The 17946-nt window shown below is 44.3% G+C and overlaps 1 protein-coding gene across 10 annotated transcripts in view; it reads right to left on the minus strand.

The window, feature by feature from the left end:
• Positions 1-17946, minus strand: part of LOC138487712 (adiponectin receptor protein 2-like) — a 1243553-nt gene that overhangs the window by 327383 nt on the left and 898224 nt on the right. For 8 of the 10 annotated variants that reach the window (XM_069614254.1, XM_069614248.1, XM_069614245.1 and 5 more), the window contains 3 exons: positions 13225-13322; positions 6402-6580; positions 6210-6228 (listed from right to left, as the gene is read on the minus strand). In XM_069614254.1, the coding sequence (XP_069470355.1) occupies positions 6210-6228; positions 6402-6580; positions 13225-13282 (256 nt within the window). In that variant the 5' untranslated portion in view covers positions 13283-13322. The remainder of the gene's footprint in view (positions 1-6209; positions 6229-6401; positions 6581-13224; positions 13323-17946) is intronic. The other 2 variants (XM_069614249.1, XM_069614250.1) reach the window with 1 other exon arrangement.

Consider the following 17946-nt stretch of genomic DNA (forward strand, 5'->3'; position numbering starts at 1 on the left):
GAAAAGGGTAGGTGTCCTATGGACACCGCAGTTGCCCGGCCTATCCAGAATGACAATGGAGGCATCCGTACGACGCCTGCACGCTCTGCATGTCCACATGTTGTCCTCCACCTACGATAATGTGTGGGAGGGGACATTTGGTCGTTATGCAAGTACACGCATGTGTATCTGTTCCTCTGTGTCCTGGTAACACTGCCACTGTGCAGCATATGCGAACAAACGTTAAATAGGTTGAAGCGCCCACCACCGGCCTACAGGTATCTATACAGATTAACATCCCACCTGCTATACCCTATAAACAGCTAGTGTCTCCCAAAATGCTCGTCACACGTATGGTGCCCTATTGTTCAGTATAGAAGTGGCAGCAGTATGCACATGTGCACAACGTATTCCACCCTAAACGCATCCCGCGGACAGCAGTTCCAAAGGAGAGCAGTGGCAACGTCACCATGAGACCGCCTTATTTTGATGACCCGATCCGGACCCATGACAGTGGCAAAGTACAGTGTTGAGGAACGTAGGGAGTGTTTTTCGGAAAGTGCACACTCAAATACAACAGAATGGGCCCTTGTACATGTATTTAGGTTTCTGAACAATGTAGGCCTGTTTGCCGGGTGCAAGTTCTCCACAGCAGCCTTACAAAAGGCCACACCCCAGAGCTGCTCCGCAATCTGTTTGCAGCTTTTCAGAACACAGTAGCAGGCCATGTAGGTTTGGCGTGTAAGTGATGTTGGACCAAATGGGCTGTGCTACATTGCGTTTGCAAGTAAATGCAACCATGTCAGTCTGGTTCCGTGTGCACAGTAATGTAGAAAATTAAGAACGGCCCTTCCTGTGACCCACAGGTGTGATAGTCCCCACTGTCCCAATGTGATGGATAGCAAGCTGAAACCGGGAGTATGTGCATGTGCGTTTCCCCCAAGGACGGCGAGTGCCGTGCCCCAATAAAGAAGAAACATTCCTTCTTCCCTTTCTACTGTCTTCTTTCCAGCACGCCGTCATTGAGTATTGTTAAAAAGTTGTACATGCATCCACCAATAGCATTGAAGAGCTCCCCATGTAACAGTATCAGTTCTGCACAACAGTCCTCTGCGTACACACCACGCCCAGAAATGTTATTGCGCAATCCCTCTGCCTCCACAGTCCCATTTTCATTACCGGCATCCTGAAAGTTTCTGGATGTGGCTTTCGTGCTGCGTGTGGGTGTGGGGGAATAAATTGCAACCAGGGTATGGGTAGTTCGTTGTAAGGGGCAGCTCTGAAAAGAGCTTTTTTTTTTTAGATACTTCTAGAGAAACATTTTCTTTCAGTTTTTATTTGATTTTGTGTTTTTTTGTGCTCACATTATTACAGTAAACTCTTCAGCGCATCCTGTAGACGAGCAAAGAAAACTGCATTACCAATGGACAACAAAATGCCATTTGCTTGGAAGAACTCTGCATTTCCACAACTGATGGGGTCATTGTTGCAGAAGAACATCCCCCGAATGGACAAAAAAGTATGCATGCCTCTGTTGATGAGACCCCTTCCGACCTCTAGCTGGCGACAGCAAACATTGGAATAGATGCATAGTAATCTTGGTGGTATACATGAGAAAAGAACCTTGGCATCAATTTCAAGCTGGATAGGGGATTGGGTCTTCCATCGTAGATGTATAAAAGTTTTCTTTATTTTTGTTTACGTGCATGCAAGCAACTTTTTTAGTTTTTCTTTTTCTTTATATGCGTTTGTTTGCCTCTCCTCACGTTTTTACCACATTCTGGCCAATGCTTCTTGCACAGTGTAAAAGAAAACGGCATTGCCAATGGTGCTCAAATAAATACCACTTCTACGGAACCACTGCATATTTTGCGACCTCATGATCTCATAATGGGTGGAGAACATGCCAGCAGTCTGCATAAATTCACACATGCTTCTGTTTATAACACACCTTCCGACCTCTGGCTGGGGACAAATTACACCGGCATGGGCCAATACTCCTCTTGGTGGTATGCATGAGAAAACGACCTTGGGAGTAGAAGAAAATCTGCATCACTGCGTTCAGCAACCTCTTCAGGTGACGGATTAAACTTCCACATGACATGTAAGCCAAATTTAGACTTCCATAGTGCACCACGACAAAGTCTACGTTTGTCATGGTGGCCACATATCTGCAAAGGCAAACCATCCCGCCAAAACTGCAGTCACCTTGACAGCCCCAGAAGGCATCCACTCCTTCCAACCCGAAATTACCAGCAACGCCTCGTTGCACACAACACCTGTGCAGATGGTGCACAAAAGGTATCACAGACGATAAGCACTGTGCATCTCTCCATCTCAACCAACCTCACGACACAGTATTGGGAAGAAATGATACCGCCCCTTCCAGTCAACCACACCCTAAACACCTAATTGCCTATTTCCCACAATTCCATTTCCATGGCCACCATGCTCATAATAGCAGGATGTGGCACGTGCGCTTTCCCATCTACAGTGAGGGCCACGGCTCAGTAAAGCAGACACAATACTTCTTCCCTTTGCACTGGCATTTTTGCAGCACTCCCTCATTGGGTGCTGTCAAATTTTCAAACACGCATGCATCAATCACATACAAAACCTCTGCATTGCACACTATCAGTTCTGTACACCACACAATATTTACCATTAAATACTCTCAGTGCACGTTCCATTTGATTCCAAAGCCCCTCAACCAGAAAACTTCTGCTAAAGAATGCACGATTTCGGCATCCACAAAGATCCTGATGCGCACCGAGCACACCTTTGGCCATGCACACAACAGTGCAGCCCCTGCCCAAACCCACCACAACACTATGGATCCATGCATGCAACCATGTGAGCATCTACATTATGCACAAATGTAACATACGTAGCAGCACTTCTACCCAACTCCCCCACACCATAAAACACCCATTCATGAAAATGTGTCACAATTAGCAGAATCCACAAACATACCACAGCCTGCACCACCCCTACCCACTGCCATTCACAAAGTATTGTGTCACTGGCAACCTAAGCACAACATCTTCACAACATTGGGCCTACTTCAACAAATCTGCACACATCAGAGTAACCAAGCATGCTGCACTTCAACCATACCCTCTTGCATACTTACATTATATAAACACTGCACACTGTGGCCACACTGCACAACTTCTCACTGCACCATCTCCTGCCGTACACCAAATACTGTAGCATGTTGCAACTATCACCACAACCATGGAACGCACAAGACACACTTTTCAACTCACTTGTGCTGCTGTAGCACGTCTACAATGTGCTCCACAACTATTCTCCAAAGATCACCACCCTGTGCCTGATGCACTGTCAAACCTACATTGCTGCAGTGGGTGTGCTCCTTGCACATATTCCCCGCACCGTAATGCAACCATGCATGTCAGCATGTCACCAACTACCACTATGCACATACGCACCACTGGCACCAGCACTCCTACCCAGCCTCTGCACGGCAAAGGAGCTATACAGCGTAAAATGTAACAGTTACCATAATCTACAAACATTACACTGTCTCCGGCACCCCTACGCCCTTTCATTCACATACTATGGTCTTACCCACTTCCACTCAGAAAGTATTGTGTCACTGTCAACCTAACTACAAAATGTTCACAACATTGCCCCTACTCCAAGCAATCTGCACACAGCACAATATCCAAGCACATATAAACTGCACTTCAACCATACCCTCTTCCATACCGACAGTATGCAAACACTGCACCCAGTGCCCACACTGCATAACTTTTCACTGCACCATCTCCAACCACACATGAAAAACTTTACCATGCACTAACAGTGACCTCACCTGCGAAACCAATCATACACGCTTGGCAGCTCACTTCTGCTGCTCTATTGCGTCTAAAATGTGCTTCACAACCATTCTGTACAAGTCACCACCCTCTAACTGATGCAGAGTCAAAAATGCATTACTGCTGTGGGTGTGCTCAAGCCCTAGGCTCTTGAGTGCATGGCCTACGGCCTTCGGCCATGCACCCAATAGTCTAGGCCTTGAACACACCCACTGCAACATAATGCCACCATGCATGCCACCAACTCTGACAATCCACATACACACCTCTGCCACCAGCACTCCTACCGATCCTGCGCACGGCCATGGAGCTATGCAGCAATAAATTGCAACAGTTACCATGATGTAGAAAGAAAACACTGTCTCCTGCACCCCTGTGCACTTTCATTCACATACTATGGGCGTACCCACTTCCATTCACAAAGTACTGTGTCACTGGAACCTACCCACATACTGTTCGCAAAATTGGCCCTACTCCAACCAATCTGCAAACACCACACTATGCAAGCACCACCCTCCACCAGATGCAGAGTCAGACATACATTGCTGCGGTGGGTGTGCTGAAACCCTAGGCTATTGAGTGCATGCCCTACGGCCTACGGCCTTCGGCCATGCACCCAGTTCTCTAATCCTTCAACAGACCCACTGCTACTTCATGCATCCATGCATGGCACCATGTGCCCAACTACTGCAATCCATCCGCAGAGCACAGCCACCCGCGCTCCCACCCAACCTATGTCATATGCAATTCACTCTCCTTCTGAAAGTCATCTGCCACCACTCACCACGGAAAGAGGTTGCCGCAAACAGGTCACGGCACAAGCTATAGGGCCATTACGACAGCTGTCTCCAATCAGCACATAAAGTCGCCTGCTAGGTACCCGCGAAGTTACACAATATGCACGAATACTGCAGGCACTCCTCTGTCTTCTTCCACCTATTTACATATGTCACATGAACCACTTCTCACACCCCCATCCTTTCCCTCCCTTCTTGCCGCCAACACATGGCGTACCGTATATTTTCCAGACCCTTCCGCCGGCGCACTGTCCTCTGATACACCATGGCGGCGTTAGCCAAAAAATTTAGATGCACAGCACTCTTCCCTCCAGCTAACCACGAGCCACGTCCAAAGTTCTCCGACAGCATGCCGTTCTGCAAGCCAATGGCACTTCTGTTCGCGGAGCGAACAGGGAAAGTAGTCCGCAGAACCAGATATCACACATTTTTAGAGACATACATTTCAGTTGTTTGCAACAAAAGTACTGATCGGATTCCCACCAAACACACAAAAGCACACTTTCTGACCCAAGCCCCCAATCCTGCCGCAAATTTGGTGCAAATCCATCCAGCCTTTCGGGCTGTAGTAAATGGAAAAAAAGAAATTGGGCCCCCCTTTAATTTTGCCCCCTGAACGAAACCTTGCCTAACTTGGCAGACAAATTCAGACTAGGCCATATACTTTTTTTGCCAAGTTTGGAGAGGATTGCTGCAGGGGGATGGAAGTTATAAGCCGCCGACAAAAGTGGTCTTCCTATGAACTCATTGCTAAACTTAGCAACTTAACCATACACACCAGTAGATGAGGTTAGGGACTCAGGATTATAATGGTCACTTGAAAATAGAAATCAGCAGTAATCCTACTAGCATTCAACTATCTCCTAGACAAAACATCCAGGACAAGATTCAGAAGTGGACAATTTGGTCAAGTGGACATGGACAAAATACCCTGCAAAACTTTTTTAAATCAGTAGATAACCTCTTCACTTAAAAAAACAGGATATTGAGAACATAAGATGCTGCCTGTCTTTTGCACATCGTGTGCATGTGACACACTAGATGCCCCGGTTGCACTTGCAAAATACCACCTTATCTATTTTCAAGGTTTGTTCCTGCTTAGTGTAAACACAATTTAGCATATAGTAAGTGTAAGAAGAAGGCAGACCATTTTAGAGGTTAGCTTGACATACGAGACCCTCTGCGGGCAGCAAGTAGAAGAAAGTTCCTGTGGCCGGCTGTGGGAATTCTTTACTCTAACATTGTGATATTTGTAAATACTGTGAATACTGTGGCACTTACAAGGTGATCACATTTTATTTTTACAAATAAAAGGATTACTGTGAATAGTTTCTTTGTGACTCACTACTAAAGACAACAAGAAAGATATGGACAAATCCAAATTCTGAAACAAGGCCAGTCTATTTAACTCCATTTTTTAAGGGGGGGGATAACTCCTTATTTTAAGGGAGGGTGAGGTGTATGTATACATGAATGTTTCTTCTTGCTACGCCCCTGGATATCTCTAGCTGAACGATGTGTAATATCTTCATAAACAGAGCTGTACATGGCACAGAACTGTCAACATTAAATGATGAGCACAGTACTGTACCTTGACTCTGCTCCTCCATCTTCCAAATCCCACAGGTGCAGTTTGATGAACAGAAGGGAAAGAAAACAATGGAGAATTATGGTTTCCATAGGACCATGTGATTTCTGATAAATAATAAAATAGCAGAGGAAGAGCTGTTTTGTGGGATCCATTTTTAAAAGATGCAATACGCAAAAAGAAAGTAAGTCTTACAGGGGGAAGAGGAGAAGTCTGAGAGCTTGGTGAGGTGTTGACCAACATCTTATTAACTACGGTTCTGCAACCTTCGACTTCTTCAACCTGAGGCTTGGAGGCGATTCGTAGATCAGCATTACTGAAGGCTTTCTCTCTCACCAATGGGTCATCGGAGTTGAACCCTTGCACCAACATAGCTGTATACAATTACGAAGACAATTTGGTCATCAAAAAACCTACATGCTTTAAAAGAAGCTAACATCATCTTCAAAAATATTATGGTTGTGGTGGTGATACTGTCTCCATTAATGAACAGCTCTAAGATATGACTCATTCCACGCAGAGTGCTTTATAGACCATTTACCATACGGACAGTTCTTATGATTATTCAGAAACAGAGCTCACAAATCAAGATTACAATAAACAGGCAGTGTCCCTTTTTGAAGAACTTGTTGGGCGTGGACCCAAAGAAATTTGATAAACAATCCATCAAAAGAGTTTCAAACAACATAGAAGCAGTCCTAGCAGGTAAAACAAAGTAAGGTAAGGAGAACACAATGGTATTTTTAAGTACCCTTTTGACGAAATCCTGGCAGATCAAGAAGATAATTAAGCAGCACTGGCATATTATGAATAGTGACAGGAATACACTACAGAAAGCCACACTTGTTTTTAAGAAGAGCACTTCAATCCGAGACAAACTGGTGAGAAGCGACATCACTAAACAAGCTGTACCTCCCTCTCAGAATTTACGACTTGCACTTTAACCTTCCACCCATAGCTGGCCACACACAATGTAGTACATGCTCTGTGTGTCACTATGAATACTCGGAGAGAAATACAGAAGACAATTTGGGTCTACAATCCCCATGGGAAAAAAAAATATAGCTTCACCAACTGTAACACAACTGTGGTAGTTTACACCCTATTCTGTCCCTGCAACCTTACATACAATGGAAAAACAATTTTCTAAATAAAAACGTGGATTTGCGAACACCACCAGTGTATGCAGAACAATAATCTGACAGCACCTTTGGTCCATCACTACCTTGATAGAAATAATTCAGAAAAGAATACTTTTATTTTACCAAAAACAACATGTTGGGACTGAATGGGAGACTTTTTGCAATCATTATGCCATTAAATGTGTATTCCTTCACAGTGTGCCTGATGTGGCTATAGATTGTATGTACCACTCCTCACAGATGTGAATACCCGTATATACCCCACATGATAATCAAATAGTCATGCTCACACCAAATTAAATCCATGAGACATTCCAGATTAAGTATGGGCATTGTTAGGGAGAATTCTTAGAAATGTGCCAATTCCCTGCTACCTCAGAGACCCCAGGCTCTTTTGCTGGACGTTAGGACTTTTCATCTCTCATGTTATTTTAATGTGATTTATTCTCTACATTTCTTCTGACTTTGGAGTCAGACAAACTCCATAGGCATCATCTTTACATTGTGTCACATTGCACCTTCAGTGCAGTGGCACAGGAAAATCTTAGATTTCCCAAAGGTTTAAATACCTTCTCTTGGTGAAACTACTGTTTCCAAGAGCAGTGAAGTGAAATTGACTTTACCTACATGTTATAACTTTCTAGACCCAGCACACACTATCTTACAATAGGGTGCTGAAGGGGTTACTTAGTATCACCTTTGTCTAGTTTCTCATGTAACATTTTTATGTTACTCTTTCTACAATTAATGGCTGGCGGCAGTGGTTTACTTTTTTCTAACATTGTGTGTTTTTACTGCAGGCTGCATTCGCAGCCACGGTAAGGCACCCATGGGTGCCCATTTCGTCAAAATGGCCCTGGTGGTCTTTTTTGCCATTTTCTGTTGGAAAGGTCCTTCTGGAGATTTACTCTGCACGCCAAACCAGGTTTGGTCTCTTTGTTCGTTTTGTCTTTGGCCAGATTCACGAATGAAGCCTGCCTCTGGCTCCAGTATATCTGGCATAGGCAGGAAGTGAGGGAGGTGCCTGAAACTCCCTGTGCTTAATCCCCTTGGTTACAGGAATGCACCCAAAGGTGATTGGCCATCTGGCTGTCCGGCAAGGACAGCCACACTGCTGTGTGATTGACAGCTAGGCTGGAATGAATGGGAGAAACCTGCATAAAAGGCAAGGCTTTTTGGCTTGGAAGGCAGAGTCGACCACTGGACGAAGGAATCCAAAGAAGAACTTAGAAGAGACGCCTGCTGCAACCTCTGGACCACTGGTTTGCTCGGTGGAGCCCTGCTGCTAGGCTGAAGCTCCGAATTCACCTCGACTAGAGAAGCCCTGCAAGGACGACTTCTCCCTTTGAGTTGGTGGGACCAATACACTCCAAAGTAAGCCCGTCTGGACATCCTCGCGAAGCTGGTTGCATTTCCACTGCTGCTGCTGCTAGAACCAAAGAGCCAGGGGGAGGAAAACCAGATTGTGTGCGTTACTTTTAAGTTAGACCCGAGCGCGAGGACGATCCTCCGGACTTCCCTGTTGCAGGACTGACCAAGCCTGAGCCACCTCAACAGAGTGCTGGAACCCCAGAAGCAAGAAAAGTCTGAAGTAGTATCCGAGAACCGCAGTGTTGCTATTTGCTGTCAGACGCGAGGAGATGAAACACTGAAGAACCGCTGAATTGAAGTTTGCCCATTGCTGCCGCTGACCGTCCCATTGCAGAGCAGGAGTCCCCAGACGTCCTCCCTCTTGTCCCTACGACTGAGGCTCAGGTACAACAGGATCTGCAGAGCTGCACAGGAACAGAAGCCAGATAAAACCATTTCTTCTAACCAGAGGTACTGTAAAGTCTAAGAGAACTTACCTCTTGTTGTGTAGCCTTACTTGCTCTCAGTTGAGACCTGCCTTGGTTACCTTGCAGAGTTGCTAAAGCTTTGCCCCTCACAAGCCTCTCAGCTTGAGGCCCTTCAAGTGTTCTATTTTCTACAAACATTTCTACAAACATTGTGCAAGACTTTTTACCTACCTGCAAAAGAAGAAGATCTTCAGCTCCCCCTTGTCATTGTGCAATTAACATTGGCTGTCCTGGCTCCCTGAGTGACTCTTCTTACCTCTGACTCTGTGCTTTATCTTTTCCCCAGGAAAGGGTTAATTTACTCTGCTTTGGAAGGTGTTTAAAAGTACTTACCTGTTTATGAATTATTTGTTAACCTTTGTTTGATTCCTCTATTCTAAGTTTTTCACCAAACTCAGTATTGCTCTAAATGTACCAGTGATAAATCAATGTCCACAGTGTCCTAGCTATTTAAGTCACCTGAGGGTGTAGGAAGTGTCTGTGTGCCATCCCCAATGGGTATCATCTGATTTAGAGAAACAGGTGTTACATGTTTTGCTCCCTTTCTGAAGAAGGCTTATATAACTGACTGTGAAATAAATGAATAATTGTTTTATCAAGAAACCCTGAGTATAAGTGTTTATTTGGATAACTGTGTGGTAAAACTCACCGGGGTGCACAAAGGCCAACACATTACTTATTCCAGAATTATTAAACGGGTGCGAGAAAGGTGGCCTGAGGCAGTGCTTGCTGAACAACCTGATGCAACCATTGAGACGATGTATATCTCGGAGGGTGGGCATGAAATATCTTGCATATATGAGCTACAGGGGACTAGGGTGGGGAAGGAGCTGCTCCATCTGAGGCGAGACTGGAAAGAGGAGGTGGGAGAACCCATGTCGGATGGGCAATGGGATAGAGCCCAAAGGTATCATAAAACGGTGTACCGAAACGCGAGGCTTCAGCAGATTCAATTATATGTCACTCATAGAGCATATATGACCCCCAGTAAAATTGGCAGGTTTGGTGGCTCGGTGTTACAGAAATGCCCTAGGTGCGGGGAGGAGGAATCTGGGATGCTACACATGTTCTGGGCTTGCCCGGAGGTGGGAAGGTTTTGGACAGAGCTGAAGATACGCTTAGCAGGAAAAGGGATTACGCTGGATGTGGAGTCAGCTTGGGCATGCATGCTTGGGGGTTTTACTAGACCACGCAACCTGAGGCACATTAGTAAGATGAAAGACCTGGCCTACATCCTGGCCAAACGGAGAATTGCATGTGCTGGAAAGCAGCCCAACGGCCAAGAATTGAGATTTGGTGGGCAGACCTCATGAAGTGGGCAGAGGCAGAAACGGCTGCCTGGTATGAAGCAGTCAGCAGGGGTGGGGGGAGGAGGAGGTTGGACCCCAAATAGCATTGAGACAATTGGTGGCCTTGATGGTGGGACCCTCCCAGGCCGACCATAGTGATAATGTTACGGAAGAGATAATGGCAGTAGATATGCCTGAAGATAAGCAGGACGATGACATGGATACAGGGGCTCGAGTTAAAGGGGTCGGAGGGGGGGAGGACCGAAAAGCGCACTTTGTAATGTAATGTCATGAAGCTTAAACACAGAAGTCCTCCTTGTTTGTAATGTTTGGAGTGTTGTTTATAAAAAAAAAAATTTAAACAAAAAAACAACAAAAACAAACTGTGTGGTAAAACTCTGTCACAACCTTACTGCTCACATTGACCCCTCTTGAGATAAGCCTGGCTGCTCTGCCACACTACCAACTTGTGTAGTTCAGACTTATACCAAAGGTTGAGTCCCTTTTGCCAGGAGATCAGGGTTATTGTAGTGCACACCCAAAGGGTACTGCATACAATCTTGCCTAACAGGTATATTGAGTAATATAGCAGTGTGTACTTATCGTCACTTTTATGCATAAAATGTGTTCATCTACATCATATGGCCTTAATAAGTATAAATGATACACAAGAGCGGCGAGGCTTTCTCTTGTGAATTTATTTACTATGGATTATTCTGTCATTATGTGGAATTACGGGGCCAATGATAACTTGTTTACATTCTCGTCAGTTATGAAATGCATACGGAGGGATCTCACACCAACGGGTTGTTGTCATACACAGGCACTTTTTGCGGTTCCCTCGAAATATAAAGAATGCAGTATATACAGTAACTGCCTTTTGCCACCTGTGCTCAAGAGAACGATTGGATCCGACAATGACCTGCTAAGGTATGTCACCCCTTAGGTCACCTGGCTACATTTTCCTGCAATGGAGGTTATATACCTCCGAACTGCCATAATCTTCACATAATTATTTTAGAAATCATTTTTCTAATTACATACGTTTTAAAGCAAATAATAAAAAAAGGTTTGTAGGTTGTAGACCTGCATCACTGCACAGCTATGGCCACTAGAGGACAGTGTTGCATGTATTTATTATGTTCCCCCTCCTCTGTGTGAGCCTGTGCATACAATCCTACAATCAATTCGCTTTCAAAACAGGAATTCAGGTTTTAAATAGAACATTCATTATGCCTCTATAGGATGTTCTTCTTGAATTGGTGCATTGAGGTATCCGGGGGAGTGAGAATACCTACCCGAATAATAAAGGCTGCGGAATTGTATTCCTATCCCCCACCGTATTTGGCATATGACGTATTAATCAGTCCTCTTACTTGATTGCCTTCCCAAATATATTTAAGAGTAATGAAGTTCTATGAATGCCTTAGAGGAATGAAACATTTTGGCATGGAAATAGAAACTTACGTTTAACATTACAGAACGAGAACTATTGAATATCTGAATGTTCTCTTATCTGTTTAAAATCAGTACTATAATAATATCCAAACAGCTTCATCAAGTGAGACAATGTATACAGACTAAGAGCCATTTGTTTGGCATAAGACACACTACCAGGCGATTCTAGGATTAGGCAGATGATTATGATCATATAGCAATTTAGTTATTAGCACTTGAGGGTTACCCTCCTTTTTGTTAACGTTTTGTCACCAAAATGTATACGTTTTACACATGTAACTGTTTTTTCTTTATGCCTTTGTAATAAATGTATATGTATGAATTATTCATGTATATTTATTTTTGTGACATCTGTGATGGATCGAGCGAATATGTCCCTTCTCCCCAGTGGGGAGCCTCCCCCTTTAAGGCTAGGGAGGTGAGCCCACTTCGCAAGACCCTCCCTAGGGGTCTGCGCAAGTGGGACATCACTGGAAGAGATTCCAGCTTTGGGGACAAGGACTCCTGTTCCGGTGAGGAACTCCCTAAGCCATGTCCCATGCATGGGACTGTCAGACATGAAGAACACTATAGAAGCAAGGGACTTGGCAGAAGACAAAATTAAAATATATACTTGCGAACAGGAAAGGGGATCAGTCTCTTTAATGAGAGACCTCCATATAACTGTGACGAGTAAACTGAGGGATGATCACATGCCAAGGGGAGGCAAAGTCCACAGAGACCAGAGAAAGTAAGCAGGGCAAGGACCCTTCAGGCGTCACACATGAGAGGTGTATCGGTCGCGACTTTCAAAAGTGGCCTGAATGCAAGAGGCTTGTTATATAGCTTACCAGAGGAGCACTGGAGTGCTCACTGTATAGATTATGCAGCCTGTCCCATCAAACTTTCACAGCACCGGGCCTTGCAAATGCTTTACATTTCTCCTATACCTGCAAGTCTAGTAACTTAGTATACCCACTCAACCTAAGAGAAATGCACTGGACCCATGGCGACAGTGATAACCAGTACTTTCTGTAAAATGATGCATGTCACCATAATCCCACTGCTGCCATCCAGATGCCAGTAACGTGCAGTGAAGCCTTTATGTAACGCTTACTGAAAAAAGGTGTGCATTAAACATCAAATAAAATGTACAAACATCCCAGAATGTTATTGTACTCACCTGCAAGGTCGAACACCATGTAAATTGTAATCAAACGTCAAAAAAACGACTTGACTGTGCAAGTGATCGAGTAGATTTTACAAAGCCTGAAATTTCACAACATGAAACTGTCAATCAAGGCTGACTTACAGATTTCATCTACGTCCTTCAGGAACTTTGCCAAATCTTCATCCTTCTCTAAAGGCATTTGTAACTGGATGTGTCACACTGAGATTATGACGAACAGACTGCCAGGGGAAACACAAACAAAATGTTAACCCAATTATATAAACACTGCTATGCCCCTCGGTTCTTTATTTTCAAATTGTAGCCAATTTGCATTGTTGTACTTTTCTGCCGCTATACCTGTAGCAGGGTGTACCTTCTTTTTACCAGTTGGTTGGCATTCTGGCAGCAATTACTTGGAAATACTCTCCTACCATTATCACAATGTCACACTAACATATATTTGACAAACAAAAGGCATTTGCATTATGAAATATGGCACATTTGGTGCTGTAACTGTACCTTTTGTATACATATATATTGGAGAAAATTGTACACATTTTGGCACAAAAAAAGAAAACCCGTTTTTAAAAACTCACTAATTTTTTGGAAATATGGTTCTGAGACTGTGCACTTGTTTAATTTAAAAATACTTTTAATAAAAAAATATAAAATGGAAAAATAAAATTCTATCATTTGCAGGAGCTGAAAGAATAGAAATAATCAACAGTTCAAAACAGCCACAGTAAAGGAGAGAGAATATTTGAAGGAAAAAAGTCTTTATGAAACAGTATCACGAAATGTCCTTTTAGTATCTTACCATCTGTTAAAATAAAAGCAGTACAGATGATTAATAAAAAATACATCTATGCAAGGGAGTAGGGCAAATGGCTAAAGTATTTCCCTTCTCATTAACATTCTTGGTTCGTTCTTGGTCCTGCAATCTTGGACAAGACCCTATTTTTCTCAGCCCTAACATTCATTTATGGAGAACCATATGACCAAAATATCTTGACCATTTCTTGGACTGTGGCCATGCTGTTGAAGTGGTCGAGGTCATGAAGGGCCGGCATGAAAGGTTGTCAGAAAAACTAGGGCAAGATTATGTACGTGCTTGAAGACTTTACCAGTGTTGCCAACATCATACAAGTATTTAAAGTGACATCTTGCGGGTTTCCAGCAGGCTACATATAAATTAACCCTTAACCACTTGGGTGCAGAGATGGGCTGGACTTCCAATATTGTAACATTTGAGTCCGGTCAGTGACAAAACGTTTGAGGGACAGACAGATGCCTAATGACAGAGGCTCATGCCCCAACCCTTTCACTTGAAATTGGGCCTTACACCTTGGGGGCACGGTGACTATGGCAAAGAAACCCTAATAGTGTTTAAGATGTTCTTTAAACCTTCAGCTGGCTTCCTTTGTTTGTTCTGTGGTGGAGATCACAATGAACATTCCCCAGACAATCTGCATGCCACAAGCTCTGTGTTGCCTTAGCCAGAATTTGGTCACATAATCCAGTCACAAGCCAAGTATGTGGGCATTGCACAGAGACACTAGTTGATATTATTAGCATTATGATTTAGGAGCCCTTTAATGCAGCAAGGCGATGAAAATGGTAGGCAGTATGAGAAACACAGCTGATAACTTTCCAAAACATGTTCACACTGCCTATATTGATTGCGTAATCAGAAAAGCATACGGGAGATGGACAATTGCATTGACTGAAACCGACAATGCCACAAAAAACGTTTATATACTTTTTTGTTCTTTTTAAAACCTCAAACAATGCCACATCAACGCACTGTTGTTGCTCAGGTGTGGGTGGGTTTTTCCAACTGTATTCTAGGGGGCCCTCCTCACATTTTAAAATGTACCCAGTAAGGAGTCAAGAGTAAGACAACGACACAGTTGCATGTCGGGTAGAAAAATAATAACACGATTGGGGAAATTCATATCTATCCCTAAGCTCTAAGAGGGGTTTCCCTGCCTCAACAAAACTAAGGAACGTCTGTGTCAGGATATAAAAACAAAAAGAGCTTCCTCTGTCCTGTGTCCAAACCCTACACTGAGACCCTTACACTCTAAACTTCATATAATGGGTAAGCTAAACACCCTTGGCTTTTCTTCAAAGTTCCAAAAACACAAAGATTAAAAGGTGTAGAAAAGAAAGAAATGAAGTTCCCTTCCCCTAGATTTCGTCTGGTAATTATAAAGTCACTTTATCACAGTTCACTGTTGTTCAAGAGGCCTACACCTTACCTTGAGCCTCCTTCAAATACACTGTTTTCTCCAATGTTCAAACATATATTTCCAGTGACTTCAAAGGGGCATGGCACTTCCCCTTTCTGTGGTCATTCTTCCTTATACCCCTGGTATACTCTCCTGCCAGGCCTTTTGCACAATTTCACAATTTCAAGTTCGCATTTCCTGTAAATCCTGGTTTACTCTCCTGTCAGGATGTCACAATTCTGATTGGGTGTGGGCCCCAGGCTTGCACAGTGCCAGGTTCACTATCCATTCAGGGTTTTTCTCACTCTCTCATCCTAGCAACAACGTTTAAGTACTGGGACACTGTCCCTTTCTTGACCTTTATATCAACTTCTTCCCTTGAGAGGTGAACCACCAACCCTTACTGGACACGTGTCATTTTTGTATCCGTTTCTCCTTTTACCCATTGGGTCACAGACCCATTTTTGCACACTGTTTCTTATTTTTATCAACCACTTTTTCCAAACACTGGGTGACCGACTCTTTCTGCACATTGTTCATATTGGTATCTGGTTCTCCAACTATTTTAATTGGACTTCCTTGTGTCTTTCACGATATACGACTCATTCCCAAGCACTCCAGTAATCCATTCACTCTCTCCGGGATTACCAGGTAGGTCAGATGCTCTTCACGTACTTCTGTCTTCTCTCCACTTGAGCCATTGACTGGGAGTGTGTTCCGTTAGTTGTCTGGCTCCCGCCTCACTCTCCGTTGCTTTGGGTAGCTTCTCTCTCCGTGGCACCATGTACCTCTAGCTGCTGATAGCACTTAGGTGGTTCACTTCTCCCGAGCTGACTTCTCTACGCCCCGTTCTCATCAGCCTCTGTGCTGCTTTCACAAAAGGGTGTGTCTCTGGCATTCCAGTCTGTGCCAGTGAAAGCTGCGTTACACAGCACCCTCTGCCTCTCCTCATCATTGTGTTCAGCTGCACGGCCTTTAAACTTCGCAGCATTCTTCAACACCTTCCAAAGACTAGAACGCAGCGTCTGCTTACCACTTCTAGGCATCCTCATTGCTCCATCCCTCTTTCTCATCTCAGTACTAAAAAGGGGTGGGGGTGGGGTGGGATACAAGGTTGGGGGTTTAAGCAGATTTGGAAATTCTTCATCTATTTCATAGTATGCCGTATAGGCATGTGATAAAGGTACATGGGTGTCACCAAGAAGTATACCTGAAGGGTAATTTTGAGTCATCACTTTAGCTCCCAGGCGTTCAACCTCCCACCATATGGTCACTCTGCAGACAGCACCCCCAGGGTTGGTATCAGGTAGCTTCTGCCCTTCCTTTGCCAAATAAGAGAAGCTTCCTGCCAGAGAACCAGTGATGATATTGCTAGATTCGTCACAACCCCCACTCATCTTCAGCTGGCCCTGTTAAATTGCATGCATAAGACTGCCAAGTGGCACTCTAGAAGACTGGCTAGCGGCGTTATGAACCTGCATGTGACTGGCGGGATGTGTAAATACCTTTATGAGACTAGTAGAGGGTGCAATTAATGATATGAGACAGACAAGGTGGGCTACAGAGCTTTAAAAGATCAGTAGGGATTGTTAGTTATGAGGATGGAAGCAAGGGCTACACGCCTGTATTACACCTACAAGACGCTGTTCTCACATAGCTATCCAAGAGGACGCTAGCAGGGGTGCAACATACCTGAATGAGAATGGATTTAAACTCTCACCTGGCTTGAAGCTCGGCACCACTGCCTCTGGGACTGCAGGCCAGCTTTACGCCATGTTGCCAGGCAACTGGATGCAAAAATTCAAAAGGGCAGTAAGTCAGTGGGCCACCTCCACATTTTCAAACCAGCACGGTTCACGGGCAATGTTAACTGTCCCCAAGCAGTGAAATGACTGGAAAGGGGTAAAATGTTCCAGTTAACTGAATGTCCACTTTGTAAAAGTGTAAACATTGAAACAAAATCGGAGATCAATTAATAGAATGCCTCGATTATTAAAAGTGAACCCCCTTGCCCCATCATCAATCTCCCTTGTCACACTCCATCTTTGGGAGGGGAGACCCTTCGAGGAGACAGGCACTGTTGCCAAAATGTATGTAGTCCACTCTTGGATCCTCCTCTAGAAGAGGAGTAAGAGAACATTAGGGCTCAGGTCACCTTAGCACAGCAAACATATCACTGCTGAATGTTATTGTACAAGGACTTCCTTGTTGAGGCCATCAGGTATCAAGGTCAGAAGGTCACAGCAGTTAAGGGAGAACTGGAGGAGCAATGGCAGATAAAATATGCACACAAAACGATCAAAAATCAACAAGGAAATGGCTGCTACGGTGCATGGTGGACTCCCTCCCCTAAGAGAAACACAATGAAATGGTCCATAGCTGGCAGGTATTTTGCGCAGAGGGTACCTGGTATGGTAACAGTCCACCCAGAAATATAGGTGACCGGGGCTGGGGCTAGGTACATAGAAAGGCACAGAGTGCGTGTAGCCCTCCCAACTGTCAGCAGCGTGTAAGAAGTCGATGGTGTGAGGGAGAGTGCAACAGAGGGACTGTTATGGAGGTGAAAAGTCATCCTTCCTAATCGAAAGACCGGGCTCAAACCAAAAGTCAGAGAAAACTCTCGTATCGGTGT

The sequence above is a fragment of the Ambystoma mexicanum genome, chromosome 9 (assembly GCF_040938575.1).
Source record: "Ambystoma mexicanum isolate Mex_15411 chromosome 9, UKY_AmexF1_1, whole genome shotgun sequence".
Lineage (NCBI taxonomy): Eukaryota > Metazoa > Chordata > Amphibia > Caudata > Ambystomatidae > Ambystoma > Ambystoma mexicanum.